This window comes from Drosophila teissieri, chromosome 2R, assembly GCF_016746235.2.
Source record: "Drosophila teissieri strain GT53w chromosome 2R, Prin_Dtei_1.1, whole genome shotgun sequence".
Classification (NCBI taxonomy): Eukaryota; Metazoa; Arthropoda; class Insecta; order Diptera; family Drosophilidae; genus Drosophila; species Drosophila teissieri.
Genome location: NC_053030.1, coordinates 19,256,775 through 19,272,636, shown reverse-complemented (window position 1 = coordinate 19,272,636; position 15,862 = coordinate 19,256,775). Strand labels below are relative to the sequence as shown.

General features: G+C 41.6%; 1 protein-coding gene across 5 annotated transcripts in view; it reads left to right on the top strand.

The window, feature by feature from the left end:
* The first annotated feature begins 244 nt into the window (after positions 1-244).
* LOC122612599 (mitogen-activated protein kinase kinase kinase kinase 5) overlaps positions 245-15,862 on the top strand; it is a 48,713-nt gene continuing 33,095 nt past the window's right edge. For 4 of the 5 annotated variants that reach the window (XM_043786319.1, XM_043786316.1, XM_043786318.1 and 1 more), the window contains exons 1-2: positions 245-379; positions 1,013-1,373. In XM_043786319.1, the coding sequence (XP_043642254.1) occupies positions 1,248-1,373 (126 nt within the window). In that variant the 5' untranslated portion in view covers positions 245-379; positions 1,013-1,247. Of the gene's footprint in view, positions 380-890; positions 1,374-15,862 lie in introns of all 5 variants that reach the window. The other variant, XM_043786315.1, reaches the window with a different exon arrangement.

The window sequence follows — 15,862 nt, the reverse complement described above, 5'->3', positions numbered from 1 at the left end:
GTTCCGGGAACTGCGGTCTCCGCAAAAGGGACTTCTCATGCTAAAATCGCAAATACTTAATAGTTACGTCCTTTGAATTTTGAAAATCCTTCCGCAATTTGAAAATTCCCCAGTCTGGCATCGCCCTGCCCAACTAATATCGATAACAATAACATCGTCACAACAACCAGACAGAGTTGCCACCGCCAAACGAGCAGCGCTGCTATCGATAGGCCCGTCGGCAGAGTGCCATCGCTAGCGAGGGGTGAGAGGAACAACAACATTTGTGGGCTGCGCGTTGACGAAGTGCATGTGAAATTTTTCGTGTTCGTAGGACAATTGTTAATTATCCACTGGCCGAATTTGCCCCGCAATCACGTGTCGGTGTAATATGTGAACGGTTTGTGGTGCTCACCTTGCGCGTAACGAAAATCGGAATAAAATTATTTAAACAAAAAAAACGTAGTATTTACCCCAGCAACAACAACACGAACGGGCGACAAAGCGACACGCCTCGCGTTGTTGTTTTTGTTGTCGCGTGTTTTTTATTCGGCAGCACAGCAACTATTTATTTATTTAGGCAATTTTGCTAGCAAAAACAAGAGTGCCCTTCATAAATTCTAATAAAAAGTAATTAAAGTGCAAATGCATTGAGAAGCAAGGAAGAGGAGACGAGAAGATAAAGAATAAATGGTGAGGCAGAGAGAGAGCGAACGAGAGAGGGGATTACAAAAAACGAGACGTCGTTCACTTGCCCTCTCGCTCCCACCCCCGCGCTTTCTCCACCTCCTTCTCCACCCTTCCCCCTATCAAATTTGTTGTTGTTGCTGCTGCTTGATTTGCTGATTTTTGTTTTCATCGCTCTTTTTTCGTTTTTTTCTTATTCTGCGTCATAAATCGCGTTTCTCTAGTTTCGCGAGTGTTGCTCTTCGATTCTCTGATCAGAATCTGATTCACATGAAATAAATGTATATGTTTAATGTATAATATACAAAAGTCCAGTTAACCTTACGTAATTGTGTGTATTTCAAAGCGACCAAAATGCATCTCGATCCAAAAAAGTATCTAAATTTCGCCTGCGACGTGTGCTAATCACTCAAACAAAAACGTAATAAAAAACGGCGTTAAGAGTAAGAGTGCCAATCAAAGATTAAGAGTATATAGCAAACGAGTACAGAGAGATCCAGCACAAGGACTCGATCGCCTCGAACCGAAAGAGGAAGCGGAAGCGGAAACGGCAACGGCAAACGGATACGGAAGCTGCCAAGATGGCCGCCGCCCACAGCCACCACAATACCAATCTGCTCAGCTCGGACATCTCTCGCCGAAATCCGCAGGACGAGTACGAACTCATCCAAAAAATTGGCTCGGGAACCTACGGCGACGTCTATAAGGTGAGTTCAAATAATAGCCCTTAGCTCTAGTACAAAATGTTATTAGGAAAGCAAAGGGAACAAAAGGCAAAGAAAATGCAAAGTGTGCTCTTTGGATTTGGAATGTTTCCCCAAAGTCCCTAAGTTTTTATAGTTTCCCTTACTGCAATTTTGCATTCCGTCTGCACAGGAAAAAATTACACAACAGTTCTCCAATTCGATTAATTAATGTTGGGTTGTATCAGGTAGACAAGAATTCTTCTGTTCAATAGAGACACATCAATTCATTGGATTGCAAAACTTAGAAATAAAGTTCTTGTTGGATATTTGTTGGACAATTAATTCAAGAATACATTTAATCAACCGCATGACCGATTCTCTTATCGCTTAAGCTCCATAAAAGTAAATAATAGAGCAGGATAACAGTGCTAGTCAGTTTTGCACTTATAGAATAAGAAATTAGTCACATTTCTCAATATGGAGTATCATTAATATTCGCCAAGCCACATAAGTAATAACATGTTACTTGCGTTAAAATGTAGAACGCATTAAATCATAAATGAGGAATGTTTTTTGCTCCAGTGCAAGATTGCATGTGCCCCCTCGATCTCCCCACCGCACACCCTCCACTTGCAGACCCTCATTTGTACATCTGTTTGCCACAGCATGCTCCCCATTCCTTTCCCTTCCTCCCCACACCCCTTTCAACACCCCCCAACCCCCTTTCGAACAAAAATATGCGGAATTTTAGTTTTCCATCTCTTCTCTGTTGGATCGTTCTTTTTATACCATCCAAGTTCCAACTTCCATGTTTACTTTTGCTGCCCGTCGAAGGGAAGTATGACAAATGCCCCCAAACGCCAGAGAAGTTGCCCTTGGGCGGGGAGCCCGGGGGGCGTGGCACAATGCAATGTTTTGTTGCCAGGGCCGGGATTATATAGGAATATACATGGGCAAACCAAGGGTTAAGTTCTCCACTTTCCATATGGAATTCCTTTGCATTCGGGGGATTTCCTCAATTGGATTTATTGCGTTCTAGCTGGCCACCGAAATCTATAAATCGTCAGCTTTTCGAACGCTTTCCATTCGATTAATTTTGACGAAATTGAAATTGATTAAATTTCACATTTCTCATAAAAGACGGGAATTTCATTATTTCGTGCATTTTTGATATTCGAAACTAAGTTATTGCGTTTATTGCAATTGAACACGAAATAAAATTATTGTACCTCAACTAAATCAGGTATACAGAAAATTACTAAGATGCAATTAAATTACTTTGGTTGAATGGCGAACACATTTATGATGGACCACAGTTTATAGATTTTCATTTGCAGAAAATAAGACAGAATTGGTAATTAATTTGATTACGCATATTGATAACATTGTTTGACAGCGAACAATGAAATCAATAAGTCTATGCTATAATGTACACCGCAATTCACCACGAAATTGAATAATTCATTTTAGACTAGTTTAATTTGAATGCTTTGGTTTCAAATAATGTGTGTAGCTTTTGAATTGGCTTTTATTAAATCTGTACTATTTTTGTGACGGAATATTGGCTGAAAACTCAGCCATTAGTCATTAAAACGAGGAACTGTTGAGATTAGGCTCTTTCTTGCTCATCGGGCATTGATATTGGACTTGATTCATATGGGCTCACTTCAATTTATTCGATAAGCAGACACGCGCTTGCATTGATTATGGGGATTAGTTTCGAATGTGTTATTTATTTATTTATTTATTTATGTTTGCTCACATCTGGTTTGGTGGCCCTCTACTCATTTTGCCATCTGATTGTGTCTGGTTCTTGTTTTTTAGAGTCTGGTTCGTTCTGCTTTCTGTATCTTTTCTTTTCACCATGTTCCATCCACAAGATGCGTCACCGCCATGAGCCCAAAGCCCATGGTTTCGGTTTCAAGCCACCATTCCATTTCCACTCTTTCGTTCTTTTTACTTCGGTTTTTATTTATTTTCACATCGAGGTATTTGGTTGTCAGGGGAATTTATGATGCCACACAACTAGCATGAAGGCGATGGCATTTCGATTCAGTTTACAAAAGCGACAAGTTCGCCAACTGGAAATCAATTGGTTTTTGGGATAACTTGCAGTTCGGTTTTCCGCATTGTTTACACCACTAAGTTTTGGCTAAACCCATAATTACACATCGAGCACTTGAAGTGCTCGATTGCCCGAACAATCAGCTTTTGCCCTCTTTTTTCGCAACTCGTTTCGCGATATCAATTTACAATAGAAATAATAGCAGCAAAATGAACAACAATATGCCTTGTTGACAGGCTATTACGAATGGAATTGGGTTTCCACTGCTCCAATTTGTTCTCTACACCTCCCCCCATATGCTACCCACCCCCTGCAACCACTTGCTCATTGATTCGTATTAGTGACACAATAATCCAAAAATGTAGTGCAACACCACAAATAAATGTTCAGCTGGAGAAAATTGAGGGAGCTTTAAAAATTCATGTGATTCAGTTTCGTGGACTATGGAGCGATTCTCATGCAAATTCCATTTTACGCATGCAAATGATAAAAATATTTAATATTTAGTGAGATTTAAAGGTTTAAGTTGACTCATTTTTAATACTACGTGCTTATTTCAAGTTGATTTCAATAAAGAGTAGTTAGTCACATCCATCGTGAACCTATTTTTTTCAATCGTCTCGAGAAACAGTTGTTTTAAGTTTGTACATTCAAGTTGTATTTATATTATACATGTTTTTATATGCTATGCAGAAAGTTGTTGCCATGTTTTTAATTTCTGTTCCTCTGGAGGAAAACTAGGAGTATAAATGGCACCTGACAAGGTGAGTGGAAAATCTAAGGATGGGAAAAACTTTGGTTTAAGAGGCAGGTGCTGCTGTTGCACGGGGTTTTCATTACCGGAAATTCGAGAGCGAGGCGCAAGTGAGTAAAAGAAAATAACAGAAATATGAAAATGGTGAACTCTGGGCTTTTCACGGAGCACAAAAGGAAAAGTGCCAGGTTACCTAGCGTTATGCAATGAAAACTGGCACAAATACTAGTGCATAGACGCATACATATTTTATGCGTGTGCCCAGTTACGAATATGTGTGTGTGTGTGTGTTGTTTCTGTGTGTGTGATTGCCTTTGCCAGGCACTTGACTTCGCCATCCATTGTAGTTGTTGTTGCCACACTTTAACAATCATCCTCGTCATTGTTGTTGCTGGCTCTTTATTTTGTTTTTCCCCTGTTGTTATTGTTGTGCACGCAACACGCATGAAAACATGAAAAAATTGGCGCAAAGCTCTCATCTAGAGTGGGTGGTGTTTTTTCCATTTTATTTTTCGGCTGGAGGAGGCATGTTGGAGGGTTTTGAGAAAATTACTAGAGAAAAGAACGAAGTGAAGTGAATTTGTAGCAGCAAAGTTATGGGGCAGGGGGCGTGGCAAGAGACGGAGGGCGGTGGGCGTTTAAGGAGGTCACGTAGGCGACGCATGTGTGTGTGTGTGTGTGAGTGAGTGTGTGGTTGAGGGTGAGTGGGCGTGGCTCAATGCGTTTTGTCTGTCTGACAGTGTGTGTTTATGTTTGCTGATTTGCTGCTTGTTTGGTTTCGGTTTTCACACAAATTGCAATTGCAATTGCAGTTTGCTCTGCTGCTAAACATAAAGCTCAGTTCCATAACCTCCCCCTGCCTTTTGTTTGCCGAAAATGTTGTCATTGTTTCTACGAGGACGCTCTGAAATTTCAGAATTCTGTGCCATGCCAAAACCAAACTCAGAGCCAAATCATTTGCGCTAAAAGCCCAACAACTTCGTCAGTCCAGACGACAAAGCAAAAAGTAGGGGAACAAGCAGGGAAACGATTGAAAAGAGTAGGTCAAAAGGAAACCTGAAGCAAGACTAGCCGAAAAATGTTTGCCTTGAACTAGGCGACGGGTAAGAAAACAAAGCCGAAAACAAAACAGCCAAGGCAAATAGAAAATGTCAAAGGGTTTTCCTCGCGATTCGCATCGGCTGCAGCAATAGGCAAAGCAGAAGCCCAGGGATTCTGGATTCGAATGGCCTAGGATTCCTGGTGGGGGTAATATGCAAATGGATCTTGACACGCCCACCGCGAAAGGGGGCGGAAGGCAAACAGGCAGGCCAGCAAACCAGCAAACCAGCAGGGAGACAGTTTCAACGCCTTCGCCGCATTTAAATGTTAAATGGCGAAACGCACAGAACGCAGAACTTTTGCTAGGACAGGAATAACAAATCTACACTGCAGGGATATTGATTAAAAGAAAAAATATATTAACTTCTAATCAATTAAAACAAGATAAGAAACTCTTTAAACATTTTGTTAGTTTGGTACTTGTAGTTCGCTGCAAATAACTTGTAACTTGTGCAGCTATAAAGTTTGCTATGTCCAATTATACGGCATTTTCTCCCAGTGTGTGGGGATGTAGACAAAGTTGGGTGGCAATGGCAACCCTTAATTTAGCAACAACAAAGCGCCATAACAAAACAAGTGACGATTGGGTTGTTAGCGGGGGGTGGCGGCGGAATGGGAAAGTCAGGCGGTGCAAAGGGTCGCCATGTTGACCCAATTCCGCCGTGGCAATAATTTGCACGTCTTCTCTGGACTGCCAAGGGGGTGGAAGAGGAGGAGGAAGAGGGGAGAAGTAGGAATATGGGGATAAGCGGAAAAGCGGGTAGAGTTGCTGGGAAATGTTGTGGGTGAAAAATGAGTAACGCTGCGGGTATTTAGAAGGGCAGTTTCAATGCAATGCAATGCTGTGTAGGCTTGTGGCTGCATTCTATCACAGTTCAAAATGCCCCCCTCTCTCACTTTAACCCTTCTGCACCTATTATTACACCCCGCCCTTCCACCCCCATTAAGCAAAAACAAATATTGCAACAACAATTGCTCGATGTTGGCCAGTGAAATCGAGTTAACAACGGATACTATAGCAGAATGTATACCATGTTCGCTCATTAGCCTGTTCACTGACTTGCGGACATAAGCAGATATTGATTACCACACCGAGAGCAAATGGAGCCGTAAATTGGGGGTATTATAAAATCTTTATCGTGCATTATTAATTCTTAATGATAGCTTAGACAAACGATTAGTAATACATTAGTAATGTCACTTGTGCGTAGATAAAACTGGTTTATTGATACTTTACTTAAGTAAACCAATTTGTAGACATTCAAATAGTTGTAATAATTATAAATTAAGTTATTTTAAAGCAGCAGAACAATTTATTGGAAACATAACTCAACTGTCAGAGGGACTTTGTAAATCGTTGACTTCTGTCATGTTAAAACAGTGACACACTGCATAAACGATTAAATCAGTTGAAATCCGCTTTTCTTTACTATACGAACCATTTCATATTGTGGCACACATTCTAATAACCAAGTTGCCCACTTGCGATTGCGATTCCCATTTTCAATTGGACTGTTTGGCTGTGTAGGTGGAGGTGGAGGTGGGATGTGAAAGGCACCTTAATTGAGTTGCGTTAACATGGTAAATGGTGTCCGGGTGAATTAGGCAACCGGATCAGGAATAGGAACAGGAATAGTTACAATTTGGTGCAATTAGCAGTGGCAGTGCCCAACAGGGACACGTGTTCTCCTCTATTCCCTATTCCTACTGCTACCCGTAGTAGCACCAGTTTTCCCTCTGCTTTTCGCATGGAAATCCCAGCAGGGTTAGCAGACCAGACGGACAATCCTCTGCTCCATTCCCCGTATTTATCTGGGATCCTTTCATGCCTAAACTAATCCACTCGCCAAATCAACTCAAATGCACGAAATTTAAATAAAAACCCAACTCCAGGGAACCCTAAATTCGCCCCTTTTTTTTCCCCCGCAAAACCGAAAAATCCCAGTTGTGCAAATATTGGGACTGTCTGTTGGGGAAGCCACATCCCTGCTCCTCCTGCCCCGCCCCCTGCTCCCTTTCATATCCTTTCGTTTTAAAACATATCAGAAATATTACACAGGTCCCTCGTCCTCTTTTTCACCGACATCAGCAGACGTCCCCGAAGTCAAATAAAAAAAAAAGCGCAAAATAAAGGAGAATCCGTCTCTAAATCGGAATATATATTTTTTGCCTCCATTGGCCGTGTTTAAAGTGGTGTTTCTTTTGGGTGGCGGTGGGCGTGGTTCGGAAAAATGGGCTGGGGAAAATGTTGAGAAAGGGTCAGTCGTAGGCAGACACTTGGCTGTTGTGGGCGTGGGGCCTGTGGGGCGAATGCGCTTTTCTGAGTTTTCCTGTTTTGGAACTTGTCACTTGTCCAGGAAAAGGAGAAAACACCAGGCCTTGTCTTTGGACTTGGGAAGCATAGGAAGTGGCAGCTGCTCCTGGCTAATTTCCCCCACTGTTCTTTTTCTTAGTGTGCCTTAGTGTTCCTATCTTCCCTGGCTGCACTGGCAGAAAAAATGCCCACATTTAAATTATATAACCTGATCTATGATCAATCTTGAAAACCCAAACTGGTCGCTATTAATAGTTTTAGAACATTAAACATCAGTACTCATGTTGTTGAACAATAAGGAGTATAATCAAGCTTTCACTTTGAAATAAAAGCCGATTTCAATTGGAGTTTTTCCTCTGCAATCCCTATGATTTTGGGTTTGACCCTGGAGCCTGTGCAACGTCTAAATGTCACCATTCATCTTGCTCCAAATGCCCCGCCAGTCGAAAGAAAAGGAGACGGGATGGCGATTCCTTTGCCACCCTGTGGTTTCTTTAGTTTTTCTCTTCATTTCCTTGCTCATTTCCGTTTGACATTTTCCTTGAATATTGAGCAGCAGCAGCAGCAGCATCAGCAGCTACTTCACTCACTCTTCGCTTTATCCGATGGAAAAGTCTCGGGTGGCAGGGCCATCAATTGGATGTATGCCAGTTAGGTGGGAAAACGCAGAGATGGGGAAGTGTTTACAGCATTTGAAGCTCGTTATTTGGCCAATTTCGTAAAGGATTTAGCAGGGCTTCCTTCTACGGCTCTCTCTCCAGCAGTTATCCATTTCTAAGTTTCTATGTACTTAGTCTGCATATACATATGTACATGTGTGCATGCACATGTGCATATTTATGGCCTTGAGTGTATGTGTGTGTGTGCTTGTGTGTGTGGGGCTGCCAAAAACTTTGTCCTTCATTATAACTTCTTGCTCTTCTTGCCGCTCCATGGCCGCGCTAAACTTTGCAACGTCAGAGTTTGCCATATTAAAATCATCATCAGCGGCGTCCAAACAGCCAACTTATATAAGAAGCTAAGTAAGAATAAATTGAGGCAGAAATAAAACGGGCGAATATTTCAGGCATGCCGTCATAAACTTGAGCTAAGTGGGCGTGGCACAAGCCTACACGCACACTCTTTCGCCACAGCGTTGCAAAGTTGCAGTGGCAGCAATAAAAAAAAAAGGAAAAAATTCAACAACAAATGAAACTGAAACTTAAAGTCAAGCTGCAAGATGAAAGAGAGACCTATCGATGTCGCGATGAATGTCGACCGCCCCCCTTTTTTTTTTTTTCCCCCGGCATTTCTCAAAGTTCAATGGCCTTGTACACAGAAAAAAAGAAGAATGTATACTTTGAAATAATAATTTACTGCTTTATATCTTCAACTAGTTTCTTGATAGTTACACAGTTATTTAGTTTTTAAACTAACGATAAATATAGTAATATTTTCCATATAAATTATCTGTTATGATTGTTTGCTGTGTAGTGTCTAAAAATAATAATCCCCAGGCACAAGTGACATTTGTTTGCCGCGAACAACTCGAGATGAAATCATTGGCAGCTAAATTTGCATTTGCATTTGGATTTGCATTCAATTTTTGCCACTTGAAAAAGTTGCACTCCCTGCGGTCAGCGAGAGATGATTAAAAACTTGTAGAATTATGCCAGGAAAATGAGCTGCTTAACAAGTGGCGGGTGGGTCAGATTCCCAGTACCACTGCTGGTAATCGCCGGCCAAAGTTGACTCGCTTTTCCCCTGTTTTTGTTGTTCTGCATAATTCCATTAGCCGGCGAAAGTTGCCGCGCAGGGTAGGACGAAAAGTTTTCAGCCCAAACTAATTCCCATTAAATTGTGTAATTCCAATTTACGGTGGGCAAAAGGCCACTACTTGTTTGTGGCCACTGGGAAAGTGCATAAACCACAGCTCAAAGCCAAACAAAAATTAAGAGTAGAACATTTTTGTTTTTGTGCTGATTGCAAGGCCAAGAGCACGCAGATGTCTTAAGCCGCCGATTCGTGATAATCTCAGGTTGCCTAGCAGCCACGGCACTAATTAGAAAATTTCAAATTCATCTCTCAGGAAAAACCGCATCCACTCATAGCTTCCATCAGCAGTCGACAGTCGACAGTCAGCAGAATCATATTAATGATAAGGACCTGGAGCAGTTGACAAAATAATCAAAATAAACAAAAAAATAATGATTAACCTTAAAGTAATTTGCATAAACGGCGAGAACTCGGCCGGCACCGAGCATAATTAATGAGTGACGAAATCCCCTGCGCCCCTTTGGGCGGAGAAATTCTGAGTTGAGCGTAAACCGCATAACACTAAACTGACTTTAATTGAGGGAGACATGACGAAATTATTAAAATTATTATGGCAGGCGGGCAGGCCGCAAAGCGATGTGAAGAGAGAAAAGGAGCCACAAGCGTGACGAAACTGTTGACAAACTCGAAATGGAAGATGCAGACATAGAGAGAGAGAGAGAAGGGAAGAGAGAGAGACAGAGATGGAGAATAAGTGTAGTAGACACAGAAACACAATTAAGCGAAATAATTGCGCTTGAAATAAACTTTTTTCCTGGGCTGAGAGAAGGAAGAATTATAGAAACAGAACGAGAAATGCTCTTAGGGTTTTCATATGTGACGAGAATCTCCAAGCTCTTGTTACACTGTGAGAAATCCATCTCAAATCCATAATATCTCAACAGGACTGCTAAGATACCCTTATCTACGAAATGTTTGAAACTTTATTTTATATTACTTTTTTAAGTTTACTGTTCTTAGGGCATGATGAATCAATTTCGAATTGAATCATTCTCTCTGTATGTGTGTAATAGCAATTAGTTAATGGAATTCGTCTTAAGTCCCAAGCAAGTTTGGGTACTTTAAAGCTTACTTTTTGCTATTCGCACTTTGTGTTTTTTCTAATGTGCGTCAAAATTGAAACAGAAGTGGGAAAAAACTGAGAACATCCATTGAAGTATGATAAGGCGGGGTGCTTAATGGGGGGATATTTCTAATGGGTAACACATTTGCTGGCCAAATTGACAAACAAGTCTAAGCCTTGGCATAAGAACCATAAAAAGAAACGTACATACAAGAACGAAACACGAGTGAAAAACAAGAAAGAGAAAAAAACGTTATGGAACAGAATGATAGGGTAAAGTTGGTAGCTATGAAAATGTGGAGAAGGAAAAAATATGATAAAAATGAAGTGGTCACTGGAAGCCAGAGATCACAATGCTGGCAACAAAGAAAAAACGAATAAGCAGCAGACAAGAAGTGAAATGAGCCGAAGGAAACTTCAAGTCAAATAAAAAGTCTTTAGCAACGCTTTTGCCTCATCTAATAATTTATGTGCCTTTGTCTGCGTCCATCGAGAGGGGGTTTCCCGCCTTTTCCGCCCCATCTCATTTGCCCTCTCTCCCCGTTGGATTGAGTTGAGTTTTCCATGGGTCCATAATGAACATTGTTTGCCTCAAGTTCAAAGTTTGCGCCAGGGAAATGCGCTTCATTAAATCGAAAGTGCGGACAAAGGGACGGCACTCGGATGCTCCGCTCTGGAGGGGGTCTGGAAAAATACTTAATATAAAGTTTAGCTATTTTAAAAAAATATTCTACGCACTTTGTGTCCATGTTTTATGCAATGAAAATTCTTTTGCGAATTTTCTATTTTAAAGCAACCATGAAAGGTGACCTTGAACTCAAGCCAAGCTCAAGTGAAAGATATATACTCGTATTGTGAACTGAGAAATTCGCGGCAATCCGCACTCATGACAGATGACGACCACTGAGCGTTAAATGATGATGAAGCTGCCCTGAAGCGAAGCTTTTCACGAAAGTCGCGCCTCTGCGTGAAAAGCTGAGTTTTCTCCCGGTTTTTCCGTTTGATTTATGCCCGCAACTGCGCCGAACAGCTTGATGAAGTTCCTTTTCCAAAACATTACGTAATTTAATGCAAAACCCCGAAACTGTTGTCAAATATTTCACGTTGCAGGCAACCATAATAACGTTGCTCGTTTCTGGCTGGGCAAAAATCCTGCAGGAAAAAAGGAAGCGCCAGAGTGAAAACCGCTGACCAATATTTCACAAACAATGCCGAAACAAAAGCGGGAAATAAAGGGCGGAAGTTGCAGTTGCGGGCGGGGAAAAGTGGAAATGGGAATTTCCATCAGAGCTGCAGGAGGCGCCCAACCACAGTTGCTGTTTTTTTCCTCCTATTTTTGTTCCTATTTTTTTTTTGTTTTGTAGCTTTTGTGACTCCCACAGCGAAGAATCCCTCAATTATGCAATTTTCTATTTTCCAACAAATTGAAACCGAACTTCCATCGCCCTTTTTTTGCTGGCCCAGTTTTTAGCACAACTCCCATCTCCACTGGCAGGTGGAAAATGAATTCTGATTTGGGTTTTCCTCTCCTTCAACCCGCTTCCGGGATGGAAAAACATTTTTGGCTGCTCCTCTATAATGCACATATGGTTTGTCCTCAATCTTGAAGCTCCCGATTGCTGATCTCGAACATAAATGTTTTCCTTTTTGCGGCAGGTGAGCTGGGCCGCTTTTCTCTATTCTCTATTCAAGTTGCAAATCAATTTCCCTTGAATGGCATTTTTTTATTTTTTATCAATTCTGGCAAAAACTAGAATTGGTATCGACACAGGGAAAAATTATCAGAAATATGTTGTCAAGTGGCTGCTTTTCACTTATCAAGGAACCATTATGGCACTAAGATATTATTTTATGTCAATGATTACGAATTCTTTGAAACCGAACAAACAAATTAATGTACTTTAACCTTTGTGATAGTGAAGAAATCTATTAATAAATCAAATGTGAAATAAATATAGTAATTCAGTTATCCAAAATGGCTTCCCATACATTTGTTTTCTGTGCTGAAAAATAATTGCCTTAAACATCTGTCCCCTTTCCATTTTTCCGGAACATCAATTTTAAACGCGAGAGATTTTTATTTCTCCGATTTGTTGTGGCGCCAAAGTAAATATTAAAAGCGTAAATCTTATGGAAATATTGTCAATAGAGTGAGGAAAGTTCTGGATTTGTGTTAAGCACTTGCCATTTAGTGCCTCCGGAGCTGATAAATATTCCGGGAAATAGTCGGGGAAATAGTGTGGAGTGGGTCGCTGGGCAAGTGAAAAGTTTTCAAATTCTCCTTGGGCTTAATCTTGAAATATGAGTCGGAGGCACTTTCAATGAATTTATGGCAGCCGAGAACTGTTTGCTGTCTTAAAACGCAATAACCGTTAAGAACATCGGATTCCCCACCCGAAAACCCTTTATCCCCACTCTCTTAACGCATTTTGTTGAGTCCCAATGCTCGGCACGTTGGTCAAATGGTCACGTTCCATTTGCCCGAGGAGCAACCAGGCGGCGGCAGGTGACAAACAGGTGGAAAATGGGAAAATGGGGGTGGTGTGGCTGGTGGGTGGGTGCTGGGTGCTTCGTTTCGAATGTGATTGATGAGAATGGGAAGGCGAAGAGTGATAAAAGTTGACATTCGACAGGTGTGCGAAGCGAAAGGGAATGCTAAAACGCATGTAAAGTTGAAAAGCACATCGCATTTTTCAGCCAAATGAGAGTTAGAGGACATGGCTCATCAGATTTATGAGAAATAGTTTAAAGTACACTTACTATTAAAATAAATTTCCAAACTCATGATCGCCGTGAGTCACGCTGTCATCTCTAGCAGCGATGGCAAAGCCAACAAAGCAACAACAATTAGCGTGGCTGCCTTGATGTTATCTGTTACTGTCTGTATGGGTACTTATGCGCACAGTACAGGCGGCTGCACACACGCATCAACATTCACACATGGTTCGGCCTGAAAGTGTGCCATTGGCATTCCCAGTTTATGTTCCAGCCCCAATCCCTCCCAGCTCCCTCCACTCCCCACAAGAAGCCAAGATACCAAGACCGTGGAACACCCTCCTCAAATGTTATCGCTTGCTCGCTGGCATATTAAGCCACAGAGCAAGAACCGTGCTTGAAATTCATTCAGTTGCTCATTCACTCGCTCCAGCCATTGAGTCACCTCTTGCTGGAGTGCTTGCATCAAACTCGGAAATTAGCATATGCTCAAAGGGTTGGGTGCATATAACATGATGATGATGATTATGATGATGATGATTATGATGATGATGATGATGGTGATAGGGGGGAATGACGATGTTGACAAAACAACGTTTGCCATTTATATAACCCCGCTTTAATTGCATTGCGTATGCCAGCCACACGAGGCGTATGCGCAACTTTAATGCGCCCCGTTGGCCCTTCGAGAGATCGAGAGATGAAACAAACTCTTTGTTCGCTGCTAATGTCACATCGCAATTCCCTGGCAGTTTGATGTCCAGTTTGCTAAGCCGATTATGGTTTATTGATGACTACAGATCTTTGCCGGCAACTTCCGGCCTAGTTCTATTATCCTTCCTGTGTGTGTTTGTATCGGAGTGTGTGTTTGTTAGTCCATCAATGACACTCGCTTGGGGAAATCAATTCAATTTGTTATGCTAAACGTATTTTGTGCATTTTGTGCATCTATTTATTTAGAAGCTCTGCTCCGGCAAGTAAGTGTTTATATAAGGAGTAAAGTGAAGTATAGAAAAACAATACTGCCGAAGAGATTAAATTTCGGAGAGAAGCACTTTAAGTGGACTTAGCCACAGTTGTGTAAACTCATTTATGTAAATTTCATTACTGTTTTTTTTCTAGTGCCTAAGTAATGTACTTGATTCAAAAGATACATTGTAAACAGACAATATTTTTTTCCGCTCGCATGTGTTGAACAGATTTTCATTCTGTGTATGCATTTTCCATGGCATTTCCATGCACCTGCTGTGCCAATTTTCGCAAATATCTTGAGGTGAAAGGGTCGAATTTATTCGGAGTGTCAAAGTTCGTAGTGTAAAGAGTGAATTTCGTACATTTTCTGGATGTTCAAATACCATTTCCCATCGAAAGGAACATGTATGTACATACATGTATATGTAACGGGCAAGGACAAGGACCTTTCACCCCTGTGCTTGCATGTTGCCAAAGGCCAAGTGGCACCCAAATGAGAACCCTTGCTTACCCCAACTCCACACCTGGCTTGGGCATACCCTTTTTTTACACGTGTCTCCTGTCAAGTGCAGTGGGGGTGGGAACATCGACGGGAAGGAGGGAAGAGAGGGTCCTTCAACGAAACCAACCAGCCCAAACCACTTGAATATTTGTGCCCAACTTGTTAATATTTCGACAACGTTCCGGCTCGACTGAATTGTAGCGGAGTGTGGGTGGTCGGCTCTGCTCGTCCTTTGGGGCTTCCAGTTGGCATCCCTCGCGCAGGACATTGAAAAGAGTGTTGGTCCCTTTTTGCAGTTGAACTTTTCAATTTGATTGCCAAACGAAAGGCGTTAAACGGGTCCAAGAGCAGGTGGGCGCTCGACCCCCGATGACTAAAAGTAATTAAAGTATTTTCCCAGGTCGCTACACAAAGCTGGAAAAAGGGCCAAGGGAAGGGGGAAGTGGCAGTGGAAGGGGAAGGGGAAGGGGAAAACTGCCCGGGAAAAGCTCGCAGCTGCTGCAAATGATATTCAATTTGTAGGAAATGTTTTCTAGGCGGGCAGAATCAAAACAACAAAATGAGAACTAGGCTAACACAGAAACAGGCGGCGAGTGAGGGGGCGGAAAACATAATATGCATAAAGCCAATGGCTCGTAGAAGGAACAGGGATAGTGGACTGCTTTGATGGCTCCATTCTAGCCTTCAGTTTGGTGTTTGTAGCTGTTGCCTAGAAAACTTTTCCAGGAGCAGCAAAAACTTTGCCCAGCACTTGACTGTGTCTGCATGTTTGTCCTTTTTTTTCTATTACTTTGGGCTAGGAACTCAAAAAAAAAAGATATTACACGGCTGCTTTGCACATCAAGAAAAATTTTACAGCTTTAATAAAATAAATTTTACATGTAGTAAAGTCTGTCTGTTTATATTAAATATATTTTATATTTTTTGTATTTTTGAATATCCTCTTTAAGTACCTGACTATTTTTTTCTGTGCGGTGATTGCAATTTGGCTAAGTGTGCGTGAGAGCTGATACCTTTTGGAGCTGGCTTACAGATGATAGATGATAGGTACCGGAACCTGAAAGAGTTGGGCACTGGGATTAGTTTTGGCTAATTGAATTGTGCGTTGCCGGCCAACTGGCCAGGAAAATTTGAAGGTGGACAGTCTAATGCCGAACAGTTAATGTGGAAACTCGTCGAGTTCATTGCAGCTTTAAGGGTCAAAGGGTT